General features: G+C 30.5%; 2 protein-coding genes and 16 non-coding genes across 23 annotated transcripts in view; 17 read left to right on the forward strand and 1 right to left on the reverse strand.

The window, feature by feature from the left end:
• LOC123296690 (FH1/FH2 domain-containing protein 3) overlaps positions 1–6,441 on the forward strand; it is a 129,420-nt gene extending 122,979 nt beyond the window's left edge. For 2 of the 6 annotated variants that reach the window (XM_044878275.1, XM_044878279.1), the window contains 6 exons: positions 259–1,271; positions 1,758–2,354; positions 2,868–3,275; positions 3,447–3,732; positions 5,696–5,760; positions 6,337–6,404. In XM_044878275.1, the coding sequence (XP_044734210.1) occupies positions 259–1,271; positions 1,758–2,354; positions 2,868–3,275; positions 3,447–3,732; positions 5,696–5,751 (2,360 nt within the window). In that variant the 3' untranslated portion in view covers positions 5,752–5,760; positions 6,337–6,404. Of the gene's footprint in view, positions 1–258; positions 1,276–1,757; positions 2,355–2,867; positions 3,276–3,446; positions 3,733–4,180; positions 4,315–5,695; positions 5,761–6,336 lie in introns of those variants that run through there. The other 4 variants (XM_044878274.1, XM_044878278.1, XM_044878276.1 and 1 more) reach the window with 3 other exon arrangements.
• Positions 6,442–7,027: 586 nt separating this feature from the next.
• On the forward strand, positions 7,028–7,099 carry Trnag-ucc. Its single transcript has one exon. It is a non-coding gene; the product is annotated as a tRNA-Gly (tRNA).
• Positions 7,100–7,170: 71 nt separating this feature from the next.
• Positions 7,171–7,242, forward strand: Trnag-ucc. Its single transcript has one exon. It is a non-coding gene; the product is annotated as a tRNA-Gly (tRNA).
• A 214-nt stretch (positions 7,243–7,456) lies between these two features.
• Positions 7,457–7,528, forward strand: Trnag-ucc. Its single transcript has one exon. It is a non-coding gene; the product is annotated as a tRNA-Gly (tRNA).
• Positions 7,529–7,599: 71 nt separating this feature from the next.
• On the forward strand, positions 7,600–7,671 carry Trnag-ucc. Its single transcript has one exon. It is a non-coding gene; the product is annotated as a tRNA-Gly (tRNA).
• A 69-nt stretch (positions 7,672–7,740) lies between these two features.
• Trnag-ucc lies at positions 7,741–7,812 on the forward strand. The gene has a single exon. It is a non-coding gene; the product is annotated as a tRNA-Gly (tRNA).
• A 357-nt stretch (positions 7,813–8,169) lies between these two features.
• Trnag-ucc lies at positions 8,170–8,241 on the forward strand. Its single transcript has one exon. It is a non-coding gene; the product is annotated as a tRNA-Gly (tRNA).
• Positions 8,242–8,313: 72 nt separating this feature from the next.
• Positions 8,314–8,385, forward strand: Trnag-ucc. Its single transcript has one exon. It is a non-coding gene; the product is annotated as a tRNA-Gly (tRNA).
• Positions 8,386–8,454: 69 nt separating this feature from the next.
• Trnag-ucc lies at positions 8,455–8,526 on the forward strand. Its single transcript has one exon. It is a non-coding gene; the product is annotated as a tRNA-Gly (tRNA).
• Positions 8,527–8,595: 69 nt separating this feature from the next.
• Trnag-ucc lies at positions 8,596–8,667 on the forward strand. The gene has a single exon. It is a non-coding gene; the product is annotated as a tRNA-Gly (tRNA).
• A 215-nt stretch (positions 8,668–8,882) lies between these two features.
• Positions 8,883–8,954, forward strand: Trnag-ucc. Its single transcript has one exon. It is a non-coding gene; the product is annotated as a tRNA-Gly (tRNA).
• Positions 8,955–9,023: 69 nt separating this feature from the next.
• Trnag-ucc lies at positions 9,024–9,095 on the forward strand. The gene has a single exon. It is a non-coding gene; the product is annotated as a tRNA-Gly (tRNA).
• Positions 9,096–9,166: 71 nt separating this feature from the next.
• On the forward strand, positions 9,167–9,238 carry Trnag-ucc. Its single transcript has one exon. It is a non-coding gene; the product is annotated as a tRNA-Gly (tRNA).
• A 214-nt stretch (positions 9,239–9,452) lies between these two features.
• Trnag-ucc lies at positions 9,453–9,524 on the forward strand. The gene has a single exon. It is a non-coding gene; the product is annotated as a tRNA-Gly (tRNA).
• Positions 9,525–9,596: 72 nt separating this feature from the next.
• On the forward strand, positions 9,597–9,668 carry Trnag-ucc. Its single transcript has one exon. It is a non-coding gene; the product is annotated as a tRNA-Gly (tRNA).
• Positions 9,669–9,737: 69 nt separating this feature from the next.
• On the forward strand, positions 9,738–9,809 carry Trnag-ucc. The gene has a single exon. It is a non-coding gene; the product is annotated as a tRNA-Gly (tRNA).
• Positions 9,810–9,878: 69 nt separating this feature from the next.
• Trnag-ucc lies at positions 9,879–9,950 on the forward strand. The gene has a single exon. It is a non-coding gene; the product is annotated as a tRNA-Gly (tRNA).
• A 3,817-nt stretch (positions 9,951–13,767) lies between these two features.
• Positions 13,768–18,376, reverse strand: part of LOC123294460 (FK506-binding protein 2) — a 125,202-nt gene continuing 120,593 nt past the window's right edge. The window contains exons 2-3 of the mRNA XM_044875493.1: positions 14,834–15,110; positions 13,768–14,010 (exon numbers count right to left, since the gene is read on the reverse strand). Of these exons, the coding sequence (XP_044731428.1) occupies positions 13,828–14,010; positions 14,834–15,110 (460 nt within the window). The 3' untranslated portion in view covers positions 13,768–13,827. The remainder of the gene's footprint in view (positions 14,011–14,833; positions 15,111–18,376) is intronic.

An 18,376-nucleotide genomic window follows, 5' to 3' on the forward strand; every position in this document is an offset into this window, starting at 1 on the left:
GCCGGCTTATTGGGCAACGCAGACTGGACGTCCAAAATTCCTATATAACCATACAACCTCAATTTCATCAATATTTGAAACACCCTTCCTCCCATATTAACGCCCAACTCAAACATGTCAACATTTTTAACTGTAGCAATCACCAAGTGCAGATCCACCGTTGAAGGTACGATGGGCAATGTACGCAATAATGAAAATAAACCATTACAGTGCACTTCAATTAAATTCAATTTAATGAAAAACTTTAATAATTTTCAGAAAATAAAAACAATGGTATCGATATACAACGAAACAACTCAAATGGTTCCGTAAAACAAATATCTAGTCGAGGAACATTAACGCCACAACTAAGTGCCGAAAACAATAACAAACATGACAGCGAATTAGAGGAATCAAATACTACAAATGGTATACTAAAAAAACCATGGGCGTTTCAAATGATGTATTCAAAATCCCATGACAACAATGATATTAATAATGGTACTAACAATAATGAAATCAATCGTGAAAATGAAAATAACAATCAATTTTTACAATTGAACAAAGAAAATTCAGTCAAAGATTTAACACAAAAATTATCTAGTCAAAATATCTTACATAGTCCATCACCAATTGATGAAAATCGTCCAAATCGTATTGGTGACATGACTGGTTTAATATTTAAGGCAAAAGAGGGTTTGGCAAAATCCAAATCGAAAATTGATGTATTACGTAGTCCAACGAATGAACAACAAACACCAAAATTCACGGTACCAGAAGTCAAGAAAACTGAAAGTGAATTACATTGGGAGGAATTAGCACGTACCATAAATAGACCACTCAATTTATGTGATCTAGATTTTACGGACTTAGCTAGTGGTGATGAACTTGATGTGTTAGCACCAAGTTCTGTTATACATGGTGGTCCACCACCGCCTCCTCCACCATCACAAGGTGGAGGAGTTGGGGTTCCATCGTGCCCTGCTGTACCACCTATATGTCCATCAGGGCCACCATCATGTCCACCGGCGTTCTCTTCAACGTTTCGTGGTTTTAGTAGGAATAATGAAAATAATATGAATAAAAATAATAACTCGGCAACATTAAATAAGAAAAATAAAAAAACTGTGAAGTTATTTTGGAAAGAAGTGCGAGAAGATCCTATTTCTCTTGTTAAATTGCAAACATGTGGCAATAATGGTATGATTTGGGATGAATTAAAACCTGTTTCGATTGATACACAAAAATTAGAACATTTATTTGAATCACGAGCAAAAGATTCTCTTACAAAAGTAAGTTTTTTTTTTTCTGCTTTTTTTTATCACCTTATATTCATTTTTTAGTCGAAAAAATAGTTTCTTGTTTTTATTAACTTTATGACTTAACATGATGGGCAAAAGTTTGAACCCCTTCCTTAGATAATTCTTGCGCACGTGCCTGGAAATAGTCCATTTATTTAATTATGAAAAAACTAGGGTATTTCGGATCATAATCCATCAAAATCATATACTCCGAACTCTCAGGATGCATTATAGACACTTTGTATTGAAAATGATATGCGAAATTAATTTTGGCGATTTAAGATATTTGACTTTAAAAAAGTCAAACTCTACGATTATCATTCAACAGTTCAAGTATATACATTTATTATAAACATTGTACAGATGCGGACTTCGATATCTTAAAAAAAGTGCCAATCTATTAAAAATTTGTTTCCATCTTTGATAACTTTATGTTTATATTTTTCCTGAAATATTAAAATTAAAAAAATTTTACAGAAACAGCAAGAACTAAATAAAAATAAAGAAATAATCGTATTAGATCATAAACGTTCAAATGCCATAAATATTGGTATGACAAAATTACCACCCCCACGTACAATAAAAACGGCTATTTTAAAAATGGATGCAACAATAATGAACCGTGAAGGTATTGAAAAATTATTAACAATGTTACCAACCGAAGAGGAACGTACACGGATACAAGATGCACAAGCAGCAAATCCTGATCTACCATTAGGCAGTGCTGAGCAATTTTTATTAACATTAGCATCAATATCGGAATTACCAGCACGATTGAAATTATGGGCATTCAAATTAGATTTTGAATGTAGTGAACGTGAAATTGCTGAACCATTAATGGATCTCAAACAAGGCACTGAACTACTTAAAATAAATAAAACATTTAGGGGCATATTAAGTACATTATTATCAATTGGAATCTTTTTAAATGGTTCAGATGTTAAAGGTTTTCAAATTGATTATTTAGCAAAAGTACCTGAAGTTAAAGACACTGTACACAAACATTCATTGTTACATCATTTATGTCACATGGTTATGGAAAAGTTTCCTGAATCTACTGACTTATATTCTGAAGTAAGTTTTTTATTCTTCTTGTACTAGTCAAAGCCATGGTATGCCAGGTTTTATGTCAGTGACTTGAGAAATAACTTTATGAAAATCCTGTTTAATACTGATATTTGTCAATTTTCTTAATGACAATTTTCTTACCGTCAATTTTCTTAATGACAAAATTTTAGCTTAAAAGATGCGAAAATTGCACTGAATTTGGTGTATTTTAAGACGTCTCAATAATGGCTTGTGGATTTAATTGAAAATTGGATTCCCGCTCTATACCAACCAGTTCATATATCTGTAATTTGCATGTGTTATTTTGGCGTAAGTCATGCTAAAATAACAAATGAAACTAATTACAGGCAAGCGAAACTAAGCGTAAACTCTGATTTTTTACACCGACATAGTCGTATAGTTCATCTCCTTGATCTCTAGGTTCTAAGTCTAAATCGTATTGATGCTAAATTCGGATGGCTATGTTAAGATTTTTTTAATTTTTTTTTTTTTTTGAAACGAATAAATGTTTTTTTATAGATTGGTGCCATTACACGTGTATCAAAAGTTGATTTTGATGAATTACGGCACAATATACAACGTTTGGAGACTGATTGTAAAGCATCATGGGATCATTTAAAATTAATTGCAAAACATGATGGTACAACATTAAAAGTAAAAATGTCTGATTTTCTTGCCGATTGTGCCGAACGTATAATATTATTAAGTATAATACACCGTAGAGTATTAAATCGTTATCGTAAATTTTTATTATGGATTGGAGTTCCTTTACATCAAGTAGCTGATACTAAACCAAATGATTTTTGTCGTATTGTATCTGAATTTGCATTAGAATATCGTACAACTAGAGAGCGTGTTCTACAGCAACTCGAAAAGAAGGCAAATCATCGAGAGAGAAATAAGACTAGAGGAAAAATGATTACAGAAGTAAGTATTAGTGTTTTTTCGTTTCTTCATTCGGAATACCCTTCTTATAAATTATCTATTTTTCAATTTCGATTTCGTAAATTCGAATTCAAAATTAAAAAGCTTGCATTATTTTGAAAATCCTAATACAAAACTTTTGACGATTTAATAAATTATCTATTTTTATTATAGGTTGGTAAATTTAGTTCAAAAGAAGAAAGAGCAGATGCAGAACTCAGGCATGTATTAGGTACAAGTGATATCTCAGACATTGAAGGTGGTGGTACATTGCCATGGAGACGACGTAAAGAACAACCAAGTCGTCTTAGTGCTAAAATAGCTTTAAATGGTGTTGGTGACTTAACAGATGCCGATGATGAAATACTTGAAAGTCTTGTTAAAACTGCTACAAAAGCACCAACAACTAGAACAATGCCTCGTGAACGAAAACGAACTAGAAATGTAGACAGAAAGTCAAGTGAGTATTCATCAAAATTTTTAATCACTTTGTAACACATTTTATGAGAAACTAGTATTGGGATATTAATCTTGGGTCTAAGCAATTCAATTATGAGTCATCAAAGTCATCTCGAAATTTTTAATTTCTATACTTATTAACTTTCGTATCTTGTTCCGAAGTTCCCGTAGACTTCGACTAACGTTTATGAATAATGAATATTCTTCAATTCATGTGGAATAACAAGCTCATAGCTTTTATGGTGTTAGTATAAAGAACGGTGAATATTACTATTGCCCGAAGCGGCTAAATATACTTACCATTTTTGTTTGATATCGCCTAGGCCGCATTTATCTTATTAAATTATCAAATTTCAATATTATTTTCTCATAATAAAATGCAATGAAAAAACATTTTTAACAGCTCATTTTTCAATCAAATCAATTAAGTAAATATTTGATTATTCTAGAACAATATGAATCGTATTTCTGGAGGTAGTACCCACACAATTCGGAAATAAATTTTAACTGAATCGCAAAAAATAAACTGCCTATTATAAGGACCATTATTTTTCAAAAAAAAATAAATAATTCAAAAGTTAAAGTATTATTTTTTTTAAGCCATACCATTTTGTTAATATTTTGCATAATGCCTTGTTTTATTATTAACTAGTTGTTTAATTATTTTTTATTGTTGCTTATTAAATGCCTTTTTAAAATTTTATCAACATGCAATTATTTTGGAGCGATTTTAAATGTTTTTTTCATTTGATATTTTTTAAATGTTAATTTTATAGTCAATTTCTAAAAGTAGTTATTGTTAGTTGAAAAATTTTTTCAAATAGTATTCGTACGATTTTTCACTATTAGTTTTTAGACTTAATGGCAAATCAATTTTGTGCAAAGAAAAACACGAAATTACAAAGTGTAACACTATAGTTTGAAAATAACCGTTTTTTTTGCATTTTCATTACATTTTGCAGAGGTTGTATTGCATCCCTTAACGAAAAAAATTCTTAAATTATTGTAGGATGCTATGTAACTGATCTCCAACGGCTTTTCCGAAGCACCTATTTATGTATTTTCGCAAATTGTGCGGAAACTTTTTTGTATTTTTCGACGAAAATTTTTGTAAAAAAAAAAATACCATTAATAGCTACAATTTGAGCCTCAAACGAATTTCCTGTGAGTGTTTTCTCTTAAATTTTCCATCGGATTTGACTTCAACTAGAACTCATTTTTTTAGCACCACAGCCCTCTATTTTTTGTTTTTCACGCATCTCTACGATTTATATTTAAAAATAACTTTCCACACTCCGATTTTTATCAAAGTATTTTTCTTAAAAACTACTATTTTTATCCTAATTATTAGTGTAGTGTCCCGGTTGGACAGGTAATGTTTGAAACAACTTTAAATTTATCATTTTCTTGTAGCTATCCAACTTTTGTAATGAAAAATTGTTTCAAGTATTCCTATTTGGTAGAAATTTATTTTAAATATCCATTGAGCTCTTACAACTACCTTTGAATTCGTACATATATGTGCGAATGTTGTTTTCTAAATCTAGAAAAGCATTATAGAAAATATGACGCAGCCTCAAAAAAGTCGAAATATTCCGTGACGTATTTTATGCACATTTCCATAGCCTAAGATAATTTTAATTTCTAAGTTCTCCAGTTTCTATCAGCAGATTCCGTAAGATTTTCTTATACCAATTTAAAAAGTATCTAGATAATAATTAATGATTAATGACTATAAAATTAATAATAAGTTATATTTAGTATTATTTTTAATTATACAAAAATTTAAAGGCATTATAAAAATATATCAGAATTGTAATTTTTTTTTTCGAAATAATGATCAAATGTACAGAAAACTATCTTTACTAGTCAAAAATATAAGAAAATGTCTTTATATTTTTCAAAAAGTATTTACAGTATTTTATTTAGTTATCACATAGTTAATTTAAAAAAATTGAATTTAGTTAAGCGTTCTCGCACACGAGAAAGCATGTATGGTGTCACCAAAGATTCCTCATAAGATAAAGTGGTATGTTTGCAGATGTTGTGAGTTTGTTTGTTATTGAGTGTTAGAACTTACATATTTAGGACTGTGATAAACTAATTGAAAGGATTCTGCACAAATCAAGTAGAAGAAATTAAAACGGCGATATTTTGGAAAATTTAAATTTTTGAAGTCGAGTTGTAAAAAAACGATATTGGAATTACTTCATTTTTCTTGAATAATAATAATTTCATTAAATCTCAAATTCAGTCCATCTGAATGAAACTGATTTTTACGATGAAAAAAAATGATCAGTAAAACTGAGGTGATTGAAAATGCATTATTGTTAATAAACTGTTTTCCCGTATTCGTCTGTTTTGTCAAAGTCAAATAGGCAAACTAAAAAAAGTGTTCATTAGTTGAGAGTTTGCCTATTAAATAAACTATTTCAATTGAAATCAATTTTCTGTTTGATTTGTGAAGGGATCTTTTTTTCATTTTTTGTTTGTTTTATTTTTGAGTTAATATTCTAATTGTGTTGTGAAATTTATTTTTTTGTATTTTATTAATATTATTTTCCATAAATTTATTTAAACCCTAATATATTTTGATTATTTTTAGTGAGGCGTACACTCAAGAATGGATTATCAGAAGAAGACAAAAAGCATCTTGCTGCTTTCATTAAAGGATATTAATTTTTTTTTAAATTTATGAAACAAAACTACAATATTGTGATTTTCAAATAATAAATTTTGATTACTGTTATTTGATTGTTTTATTTTTCTTTACCTTTATAGAGATGCTTATTTTTCATTAAGAAATCAGAGCAAAAATAATATAAATTACTCAATCAAGGGAAATTAATTGAGAATTTGAGTTATAAAACTAATTTTTTTTACTACAAATCAGTCATTTGCAGACAGTTGAAAATATTAATTTGCAACTGAGGTAATATTTTTACACTAATATCTGGTTATTCAATCTATCAGACAGAAACTGGAAAAAATAATTTGTGCACCTGAAAAATCGTCACATTTTATACCAGTGTTCTGTAAAGTAATAATCGAAGTGATTGCATGTTTTGTTAACAGATGGCTAGTTTTACCCACTAAAAATTCTAATTAAAATTTTACAATATTTTTGTTAACTTTGACTCCAATTAAACGATTCATACTTGACTAAATGAATCGTTGAATACAAAACAATCATAATTAATTAAGCAAATGCATTATTCGATTCTCGAACGTAAAACTATTACTTTTTGTTTGAATAAACATTCAGGCACGTGTATCTTGCATTTTTGTATTAACAAGCGATGGTGGTGTAATGGTCAGCATAGTTGCCTTCCAAGCAGTTGATCCGAGTTCGATTCTCGGCCGTCGCACTTTTTACTTTATTTTAGTGTTTATTGAATTGACCTTCATGTGTGTGTAACTTCCATTGTTATACTAACAAGCGATGGTGGTGTAATGGTCAGCATAGTTGCCTTCCAAGCAGTTGATCCGAGTTCGATTCTCGGCCATCGCACTTTTTGCTTTATTTTTGTGTTTATTGAATAAACCTTCATGTGTGTGTAACTTCCATTGTTATGCTAAGAAGCGATGGTGGTGTAATGGTCAGCATAGTTGCCTTCCAAGCAGTTGATCCGAGTTCGATTCTTATCCATCGCTTTTTTTATTTTATTTTTGTGTTTATTGAATAAACTTTCATGTGTGTGTAACTTCCATTGTTATGCTAACAAGCGATGGTGGTGTAATGGTCAGCATAGTTGCCTTCCAAGCAGTTGATCCGAGTTCGATTCTCGGCCATCACACTTTTTACTTTATTTTTGTGTTTATTGAATAAACTTTCATGTGTGTGTAACTTCCATTGTTATTCTAACAAGCGATGGTGGTGTAATGGTCAGCATAGTTGCCTTCCAAGCAGTTGATCCGAGTTCGATTCTCGGCCATCGCACTTATTGCTTTATTTTTGTGTTTATTGTTCAAACCTTCATGTGTGTAACTTCTATTGTTATACTAACAAGTGATGGTGGTGTAATGGTCAGCATAGTTGCCTTCCAAGCAGTTGATCCGAGTTCGATTCTCGGCCATCGCACTTTTTGCTTTATTTTTGTGTTTATTGAATAAACCTTCATGTGTGTGTAACTTCCATTGTTATGCTAAGAAGCGATGGTGGTGTAATTGCCAGCATAGTTGCCTTCCAAGCAGTTGATCCGAGTTCGATTCTCGGCCATCGCACTTTTTACTTTATTTTTGTGTTTATTGAATAAACTTTCATGTGTGTGTAACTTCCATTGTTATGCTAACAAGCGATGGTGGTGTAATGGTCAGCATAGTTGCCTTCCAAGCAGTTGATCCGAGTTCGATTCTCGACCATCTCACTTTTTACTTTATTTTAGTGTTTATTGAATTGACCTTCATGTGTGTGTAACTTCCATTGTTATACTAACAAGCGATGGTGGTGTAATGGTCAGCATAGTTGCCTTCCAAGCAGTTGATCCGAGTTCGATTCTCGGCCATCGCACTTTTTTACTTTATTTTAGTGTTTATTGAATAAACTTTCATGTGTGTGTAACTTCCATTGTTATGCTAACAAGCGATGGTGGTGTAATGGTCAGCATAGTTGCCTTCCAAGCAGTTGATCCGAGTTCGATTCTCGGCCATCGCACTTATTGCTTTATTTTTGTGTTTATTGTTCAAACCTTCATGTGTGTAACTTCCATTTTTATGCTAACAAGCGATGGTGGTGTAATGGTCAGCATAGTTGCCTTCCAAGCAGTTGATCCGAGTTCGATTCTCGGCCATCGCACTTATTGCTTTATTTTTGTGTTTATTGTTCAAACCTTCATGTGTGTAACTTCCATTGTTATACTAACAAGCGATGGTGGTGTAATGGTCAGCATAGTTGCCTTCCAAGCAGTTGATCCGAGTTCGATTCTCGGCCATCGCACTTTTTTACTTTATTTTAGTGTTTATTGAATAAACTTTCATGTGTGTGTAACTTCCATTGTTATGCTAACAAGCGATGGTGGTGTAATGGTCAGCATAGTTGCCTTCCAAGCAGTTGATCCGAGTTCGATTCTTATCCATCGCTTTTTTTATTTTATTTTTGTGTTTATTGAATAAACTTTCATGTGTGTGTAACTTCCATTGTTATGCTAACAAGCGATGGTGGTGTAATGGTCAGCATAGTTGCCTTCCAAGCAGTTGATCCGAGTTCGATTCTCGGCCATCGCACTTATTGCTTTATTTTTGTGTTTATTGTTCAAACCTTCATGTGTGTAACTTCCATTGTTATACTAACAAGTGATGGTGGTGTAATGGTCAGCATAGTTGCCTTCCAAGCAGTTGATCCGAGTTCGATTCTCGGCCATCGCACTTTTTGCTTTATTTTTGTGTTTATTGAATAAACCTTCATGTGTGTGTAACTTCCATTGTTATGCTAAGAAGCGATGGTGGTGTAATGGCCAGCATAGTTGCCTTCCAAGCAGTTGATCCGAGTTCGATTCTCGGCCATCGCACTTTTTACTTTATTTTTGTGTTTATTGAATAAACTTTCATGTGTGTGTAACTTCCATTGTTATGCTAACAAGCGATGGTGGTGTAATGGTCAGCATAGTTGCCTTCCAAGCAGTTGATCCGAGTTCGATTCTCGACCATCTCACTTTTTACTTTATTTTAGTGTTTATTGAATTGACCTTCATGTGTGTGTAACTTCCATTGTTATACTAACAAGCGATGGTGGTGTAATGGTCAGCATAGTTGCCTTCCAAGCAGTTGATCCGAGTTCGATTCTCGGCCATCGCACTTTTTTACTTTATTTTAGTGTTTATTGAATAAACTTTCATGTGTGTGTAACTTCCATTGTTATGCTAACAAGCGATGGTGGTGTAATGGTCAGCATAGTTGCCTTCCAAGCAGTTGATCCGAGTTCGATTCTCGGCCATCGCACTTATTGCTTTATTTTTGTGTTTATTGTTCAAACCTTCATGTGTGTAACTTCCATTTTTATGCTAACAAGCGATGGTGGTGTAATGGTCAGCATAGTTGCCTTCCAAGCAGTTGATCCGAGTTCGATTCTCGGCCATCGCACTTATTGCTTTATTTTTGTGTTTATTGTTCAAACCTTCATGTGTGTAACTTCCATTGTTATACTAACAAGCGATGGTGGTGTAATGGTCAGCATAGTTGCCTTCCAAGCAGTTGATCCGAGTTCGATTCTCAGCCATCGCACTTTTTTACTTTATTTTAGTGTTTATTGAATAAACTTTCATGTGTGTGTAACTTCCATTGTTATGCTAACAAGCGATGGTGGTGTAATGGTCAGCATAGTTGCGTTCCAAACAGTTGATCCGATTTCGATTCTCGGCTATCGAACTTACTACTCATTTTCCGTGTTTAGTTAATTAACTATTAAATTTTTTTTCATAAGTAGACATAGCATTATAAATTTGTTAATCATGTTCTCCTAATATAAATACACAAAATTTTGCCTTATTCAGTTGATTTTTTTAAACCTAATAAATATTTAAAAGTTTGTTCACCATGTTCTCCTGATACAAATTGTTAAGTAAAGTCGATTTGTTTTCAAGCTCTGCGATCTTAGCACCTCATGTGCGGAATTTCGATTGACCAATTATACCATCTGAAAGGTCAGAAATTAGTCATAAAAGGTCAGTTGGTCTCATTAATTGGTCAGCATCAGAAAATTTTTTATTAAAGATTAAAGTTTTTCAAGGTCAATTAATAAGTTTAGCACCTCATTCGCAGAAAAAATAAAAAACTCCACCTATGCGCGATCGGGAAGCATTCGCTGATAATTGGTCAGCTAATATAAATAATTGGTCAGTTTAATTTAATATTTAAAAAAATTAAAAAAGTTGTCTCTGTCGTAACGCGGTGTTTTGTGTGGTATTTGGTTTGTAAAATAAAAGTTGATGCAAAAAAATTTTTTTAAGATGAAATTAATTATATGGAATTATGTGCAAGTAATTCGTAAATAGTTTTTATGTATTTTGATTTCATTTAAATAAAGTTGAAAACTCAAACCCTGTTTTTATTTTATTTTTCCCCATCTCTCTGTAGCTATACAATATTATTTCAGTTAAAAATAGGTGAGTATTTCGAACTTCACGATAGGTAAGTATTTCAAACTTCGTTTGCCATTTTTTTTTGTAATAATACTACTCAAAATTTTCCGAAAATGAGTTTTACTTTTTGTTATAATTTAAGAAAGTCGAAAATATGAATATAATTATTTATTAATACGAATAACAGAGCCCTAATGGTATAATGGTTAGCGTATCTGACTTCGGATAAATAGTCCCTTGGTTCGAAACTAGGTGAGGACATATATTTAAAAAAAGTTCATTAAATCTTAAGCAAAATCTGATTTTTATTTTCATTTTTTTTCAAATTTCCACCACAGCATGTTTGCCTAGTAAATGATGAAAAAATTAGTTTTTTTTCGTTCAAAAACTTCAATTTTTTTCACATTTCTACTAGGAGAACATCAAGGACGGACGGAATAAGTAGTACCTGATAGCAAGGTAATTGTTGTCACCTCGTAAGTCAGAAAGTTAGTGGTCTGCACACCCGTGTTTGGTGAGTGTGACCTCTAGTGGGCAGACCAATAACTTTCTGCCAAAATAAAATTTTAGACTTTCGGGGTGAAAACACTTACTCACCTTTCTCCTTATCAGGAACTACTAATTCCCACTTATGTTCTCCTAGTACAAATGTTGAAAAAATTGAAAATTTTTTCGAAATTATATTATTTTTTGAATATAAAAAATTAAACTGACCAATTATTTATATTAGCTGACCAATTATCAGCGAATGCTTCCCGATCGCGCATAGGTGGAGTTTTTTCAATCTTTAATAAAAAATTTTCTGATGCTGACCAATTAATGAGACCAACTGACCTTTTATGACCAATTTCTGACCTTTCAGATGGTATAATTGGTCAATCGAAATTCCGCACATGAGGTGCTAAGATCGCGGAGCTTTGTTTTCATTGATAAATATTAATTTGTTTATCATGTTCCCCTTATACAAAGTCATTCTTCTAAAAAAGTCTATTGGGCTGCGGCGGCGGTTCACTAAGATATAAAAAGTATATAAAATATTGTTATAATCATGTTCTCCTAGTTCTATGATGTTGCCGTGATTGTTTCTACAACTTTATGACATGCGTTTATGTGAAAGACCTTCAGTTTATCAAGTTTTAAAAATTGTTCGATCTTTTTTCATTTTTTCGTAAAAAATAAACCATTTACTTTCATCATATTGTTTTGTTTAGTATTAAAAGCCATAATTCAAAAGATTCTATTAAAAGAAAAATTGAATCAGACTTAATAATAAGAATTACTGAGGATTAAGGTAAAATTTGTTGTAATAAATAAATTTTGTTTTTTATTGTTTATTCGATTTTATTTTATGTTCTCAATTAAATTATTACATAATGGAATGAGTTTAAAAATGAACATAATTATTATCCTTACTTTTTTCAACAATTATATAAAAAGTTCTTATAATTAATTAATTGATATGTTTTGTTTGTTTATTTTCATATAAATCCGTGATATTGTACCACAGAGCACCACAAAAATAGTTATACACTAAATTTAATTATAATAAAATGAGATATTATTAATTAATTACATAATAAATATAATCGTACAGAAACTGGATATGAAAAACAAAGCTACCTGACTGTCATTTTCTAATAAGATAGATAACTGATATAATTTGTGACTTTTTTTTTCGAAAATAAGGTTTTTAAAAATATCAAAATTAGTTAAGGGAGTATTTTGTCTACAATTTTGAAAAAATCAATTTTGTAAATTAATAAAGTTTAGACCTTTACGAATAAATATTCCAGAAGAAATTTTAATAATTGACGTAGCAAGCATCATAGTTTGTTGACGTAGCAAGTAAAGCTCGTAGACTATTGCTCAAAACTTTAAACACATTTCCATCAAAAATACCTTTTTAAACATGCTTGACTTGCTATCTCATTTTTTATTGAAAGTGCCAATATTTTATGCTTCTAGACAAAATACTTCATAATAATCAATAATCATTGGGTGAAATAAAATAAGCTTATTAAAAATTTGTATTTGTATTTCTTCCTATTCGTTCAAAAAAATTTTAGTCAATATGTTAAGAGCTTTTCGAATACGAAATTTGTTTGAACGACAGTAATTTACATAAAATATAGGGTTCGAGTTTTAAAGGAGGCACCTCCAGTCGTATTTTAGCATTGTCCATTTTCGTAGGAAGTAAATACTCATTAGCTGTTTTAAAATGAAAAATAATTGATATGTTGCTTATCTTATTTCATCCAACCTGTTTTTTTCTCGGAAGAAAATATCTATGCGATTTTTAAGATAATTAAATAGACACAATTAAAGGTCGATCAGCTATCCCTTATTTATTATTTTGATTTTTAAAAAATTTTGATTTTCATTCAAAAAGAAAAAATTTGATCGAACAAATAAATGTTTTACACCATTAAAAGTTTTCGAAAATTATTGAAACAGTAAAATCGCAGTACATTTTCATTTATTTGGAATTGTTGAACATATTATTGAACATTAATTTGTGTAGTGTAAAACAGATATTAATCATAAATGTCTCTATTCGTTGCGTCCAAAACCGAATTTAGCCCTGACCGAGAATATTAAGTTCTTTTCATTTTGTTATCAATATGAGTTTTCACACAACGATTTATTTTTATCCATCTCTTTATGTACTAATATTGCATCATATATTTTCCAATAAATGAAACTAATAAATATTTCCACTACGGCGTTGAATTCGATTCTGCACGCAACGAATAAAATTAATGTAAGCTATTTTGTATTTTGTTCTTTAAATGTGATTGTCCTATTTAAAAAGTATAATAATTTAACAAAATATAATTATTCCTTTTATAATAAAATTCTTTTAAATAAAAAAATAACTTAAATATAAATGTAACAAAAGGCATATTTTAAATTTAGTTATAACATATTTTTTTTATATGAAATAATTATTCTTTTTTTTTTGTTTTATTTTGTATTTTATTTATAAATTTTATTTATTTTCAAAAATTAATTAGGCTACACTACAATTCGTCGTGTTTTGGTCCAGAGAACTCTTCATGAGAAATAAAACCATTTTTATCTTTGTCTTCATGTTGGAAGATTTCTTCAACTAATTTATCGTGATCTGCTAACATATCTTTAAGTTCATCGGCGCCGTTTACACCTTCTGCATTTACCATTTGTTTTTTCAAGTATTCACTTATCTAAAACAAAAAATTGTAATTAGAAAAGAATTAGAAAAAGGAAAAAATAAATTACTTATGTGTGTTCTATTAATGGGTAGTTTTCAATAAATAGCCCCTGTAATTAGAGAAAATTATTACTTTTTAGAGTCTGAGCTCATAATAAAACGAAATTTCCAAAATTATTTCTATTCCTTTTTGAAAATTGATAAAGGTAAGTTTGATAAGAAAGAAATTAGAAGTTTTAATGGTGCGTCGAGTCTCGAATGTATGGAAATCGACTTCAATTCGATTTTTGTATCTCTTTTCAATCTAATAGGCAATTTCAAACTTTATAAATACTTAAAAATCAAAAGCCAGTATCGATTGAGTCCAATAAGCTGGATGTTTTCGAACGATCGTTAGAAACGACGTTATTACATAATTTTAAATATACAGGAATTTTCACAGGCATACAGGAAATTTTCTGGAGACAGGGTTATTTAACAGCACATAATATTCGTTATTTAGTGGCCTTTAATCGATAGAGAAAGGTTTTAAATGTAAGACATGTTGGTAGTCCTCATTCGAAAAGATATTAACTTTTTTTCACTTTAGATAGCAACTTTAGATATCCACTTCTAGCCAAAAGTATACACTTTCAAGTGAAGTTTTGCAGATAGCAGTGGCTACCCGTTTTCGAAAAATAATCTGACTATTTTCGTATGCTTTTTGGTGAACTTTTCTTTTTGAAAATAAATTTTAATCACAAATTGCTATAAATAAACAAGGTATTATTAAAGAGAAAGAAAGTAACAAGAATTAGAAATAATTAAATATTTAAAATGTTATATTTATTACATACCTCATCACGTGATAACATATTATCAGCATCAGCATCGATTTCTTTGAACACATTTGTTGTTGGTGGGGTATCACCAATATTTAATAATTCAACTTCAAAGACGAGTGTAGCACCACCTGGAATAACATTTCCTGCTCCACGATCACCATAACCAAGAGATGCTGGAATTGTTAACTTTCTTTTCTCACCAACACACATATCAAGAAGACCTTGATCCCAACCTTTGATTACTTGACCTACACCCAATTGGAATGTGAATGGTTGTTCTCGATCAAAACTGTAATTAAAAAAGAAAGATATTTTATTACTTTTGTTTTGAAGATTTATAAATTATTTTATGACTTTTATGAGTTTAATTCTTAACGTTGTTAGTATAACAGAAAAAATTTGATGTGATAATCACATGACCTTCTTGTAGGTTTTCATTTGCTTGTTTCAAATTTAAAATTTTCGATATTTTTACGTATAAGTACAAAAGAAGATGTGCAAAACTAGATGTTGCAGCATTTTAAGTAAAGGGAATTGAAAAAAAATACGCGTACTCCAGGAATCAAACCAAGGGCTCTTGGATTCATGTCAAGAGCCTGACCAACTAGCCATATAAGTTCTGGGATTACTATGGAAATTTACTTTTCGCGAGATACCTATGGTAGCGGGTTCAATTCCCTCCGTCTCAACAAAAATAGATAAAGAAAAAACATTTATTTTCCTGATGTAGCCTCGTTAATCTCAGACTCAAAAGAAGGGTGGTATAAGCCTAACGTGCCTGCGCATTTGTATGCCTGCCTGTGGCATTTTAGAGATGTTTTTGATCCTAAACGGATGAGACGATTTATATTTTTTTAAAGGTAAATTGATCGGAAATTGTTTTTGGCTATGTTTCAAGTCCAAGTTTAGTATTCCATACCTGATGGGTTCTGTACTTATTTTTTTAATTTTTGTTTGAAAGGTGATCAAAAGAGTTTTAGATATGTTTCAAATGTGAGTTGAGCATTCCGCACTCAAAGTGTTTCGAAAGAATAGGAGGTTTCTTCAATTTTTTAATTTAATATTATTTTAAAACTCATTAAGGGCATTAAATTATCAACCTGTTTTGCTATGTGCGCTCATAGAGAAACAGTATCTAAATTTTAAATAACTATTAACCGGTAAAAGTTTCAAGTATATAGATTTTATTTTTGTGAAATATTGACTTTCTATTTAGTCCTTTATATAACCATGCTTTTTGTCACTTTTAAACTTAAAGTTCAACGAAATTGATTCGATAACAGTATATTTTTTCTTAACCATTCTAAACCATTTAAACTTCTATATTATCTTTTTTTTTTTTTTTATTTATTTATTAACAAATCTCATGAATGTACGTCCTTAAGTTATTTTATAAAAAAAAATTATTAGCCCAAAAAAAAAAAAAATCAAATTTTAAACGAGAGAGTTCCATCAGAAAGGGATAACACTTAAGGGATAAGGTATTCCACAGAATGTCTAGGGATTGTATAGAATATTTGATTATATGCGCTGCTGATAACACATATATAATAGTTATTTATACGTATGTGTTAAAGAATATAGCACACCATTTATTCTATTTGATATGAAGGTTTTAAAATTAACTTATAAATATATGCATACGTTGTCCATAAATAAAAATGAATAAAATATAATTTATTTTATGTAATATAAATAAGTTTTATAAAAACATCTGTGCGCTTTACATATTATATTATATTTATATTTATATTATATGTGTAAATGTAAAGTGTATCATATTGTACTCATGTATATACACATATATACATCCGATATATTTTATATTAGACTTAAAAAGACAAACCTAATGCTTAGATATTAAAATACACGTACTCAATATAATAACATAACATGTAAGGTGTGTAAGTACACGTTACACATTACACGTTATATTTACATGCATGTTCAAAGAATGTTAGTGCTTGTATGTTCAAAAAAGCTTTTCAATAATATTATATTAAGCTTTACTTATTTAAGATAACTTCTGTATCTGTAGTAAAACACAATAATTATACTCGGCGGTTTTTGGGGTCGCTAATCATGATTCCGAAGCCAGAATTTCGATATACTCCCACTCCTGAAATAATTCGACCCTGCTGGTCCCAAACAGCAACGTTATGAAAATATTCGACAAAATGGACCAAAAATTCATACTCGGGATTTCTTGGAGTCGCTGATCACGATTCCGAAGTCAGAATTCCGAATTCAATTACCTCAGGATAGGGGAGAATATGGAAATTCTGGCTTCGGATTCGTGATTAGCAATCCCAGAAATCCCCGAGTATATCTTTTTGGTTCATTTGTCGAATATTTACATAATGTTGCTGGTTTGGACCAGTAGGGAGAGGATTACCCCGGAAGTGGGTTGTATATCGAAATTCGGAATCGTGATCAACGTCTCCTAAAAATTCCTGGTATACTTTGCAGGCCCATTTTGTTGTTTAGCCCATTATTTTTAAAGTTTTAAAATTTTCAAAAATTATGTCAGAAATGGATTGAAATAATAATTGGCCTATTTGGCCAGTAGCAATGGCCAAACTTTTTAGCGGGACCAAGTTAGATGTAGATTTTGACCTATGAATTTTCATGAACATAAAAAAAAATTGGCCCGATAGGTCGAGGTACAAAAAAATTTCTTTTGAAATATTAAAACGACTATATAGATTTTTGTCAATATTTCAATAAAATATTATTAAATAGAATAAAATTGTTAAACTATTGTATTGTCTTCGTTCCTTGATATGTTTGCAAACTTTCAAGTTAATCAGACTATTAGAAGTAGTTAAAATTTTACTTGTAAGATTTTATTACATTGTTTGTTAGTTACAAGTAAAGTTAATTCAAGCCCGTAGCCATGTACGAATAATGCCCGTACTAGCGACTTGTTAGTCCCCACTAAGAAAAAAGTTATGAATAGAAAAAATCAAGAATAAAATCATTCTTTGAGTCATTTGTTGTTTTAAATATAATCCTTCCCGTCTTCTGCTACTTTGCGCCCGTACTAATATTTAAGACTGGCTATGGGCCTGAGTTAATGTAAGCGTATGAAAAAAATGAAAAGTATGTTTAAAACATTGATACGTATACAACTGTACATTTATTTCACTATTATAAGTGAAAGTGTCACAGTTTTTATTTTTTTTATACACACATAGAAGAAAAACTCAAAATATATATTGCATAAATATAATAATGTAATAAGTTTTCATTTGATACACACATATACCGCCATAGGGCACGCACCACGCACCAAGAATCGCTATACACATGATATACTGCACGCAAATGTTATGATATATAACAGAGAAGACAACAATATGAACGAACGAACGCCTTCTTGAACGTGATGCGTTTGTTCCTTGAGAAAAATAGAATAACGTGGTGATGAAAGACAAAAAACAAACTAACCTTTTGATATGAAGGTGGTAGTGGTAGGTATATATTATGTGGAATGGATATTGCCAAAAAACTTATTTTAATATAATACATATATGCAATATGGAAGTAAGAGGT

The sequence above is a fragment of the Chrysoperla carnea genome, chromosome 3 (assembly GCF_905475395.1).
Source record: "Chrysoperla carnea chromosome 3, inChrCarn1.1, whole genome shotgun sequence".
In the NCBI taxonomy this organism is placed as follows: domain Eukaryota; kingdom Metazoa; phylum Arthropoda; class Insecta; order Neuroptera; family Chrysopidae; genus Chrysoperla; species Chrysoperla carnea.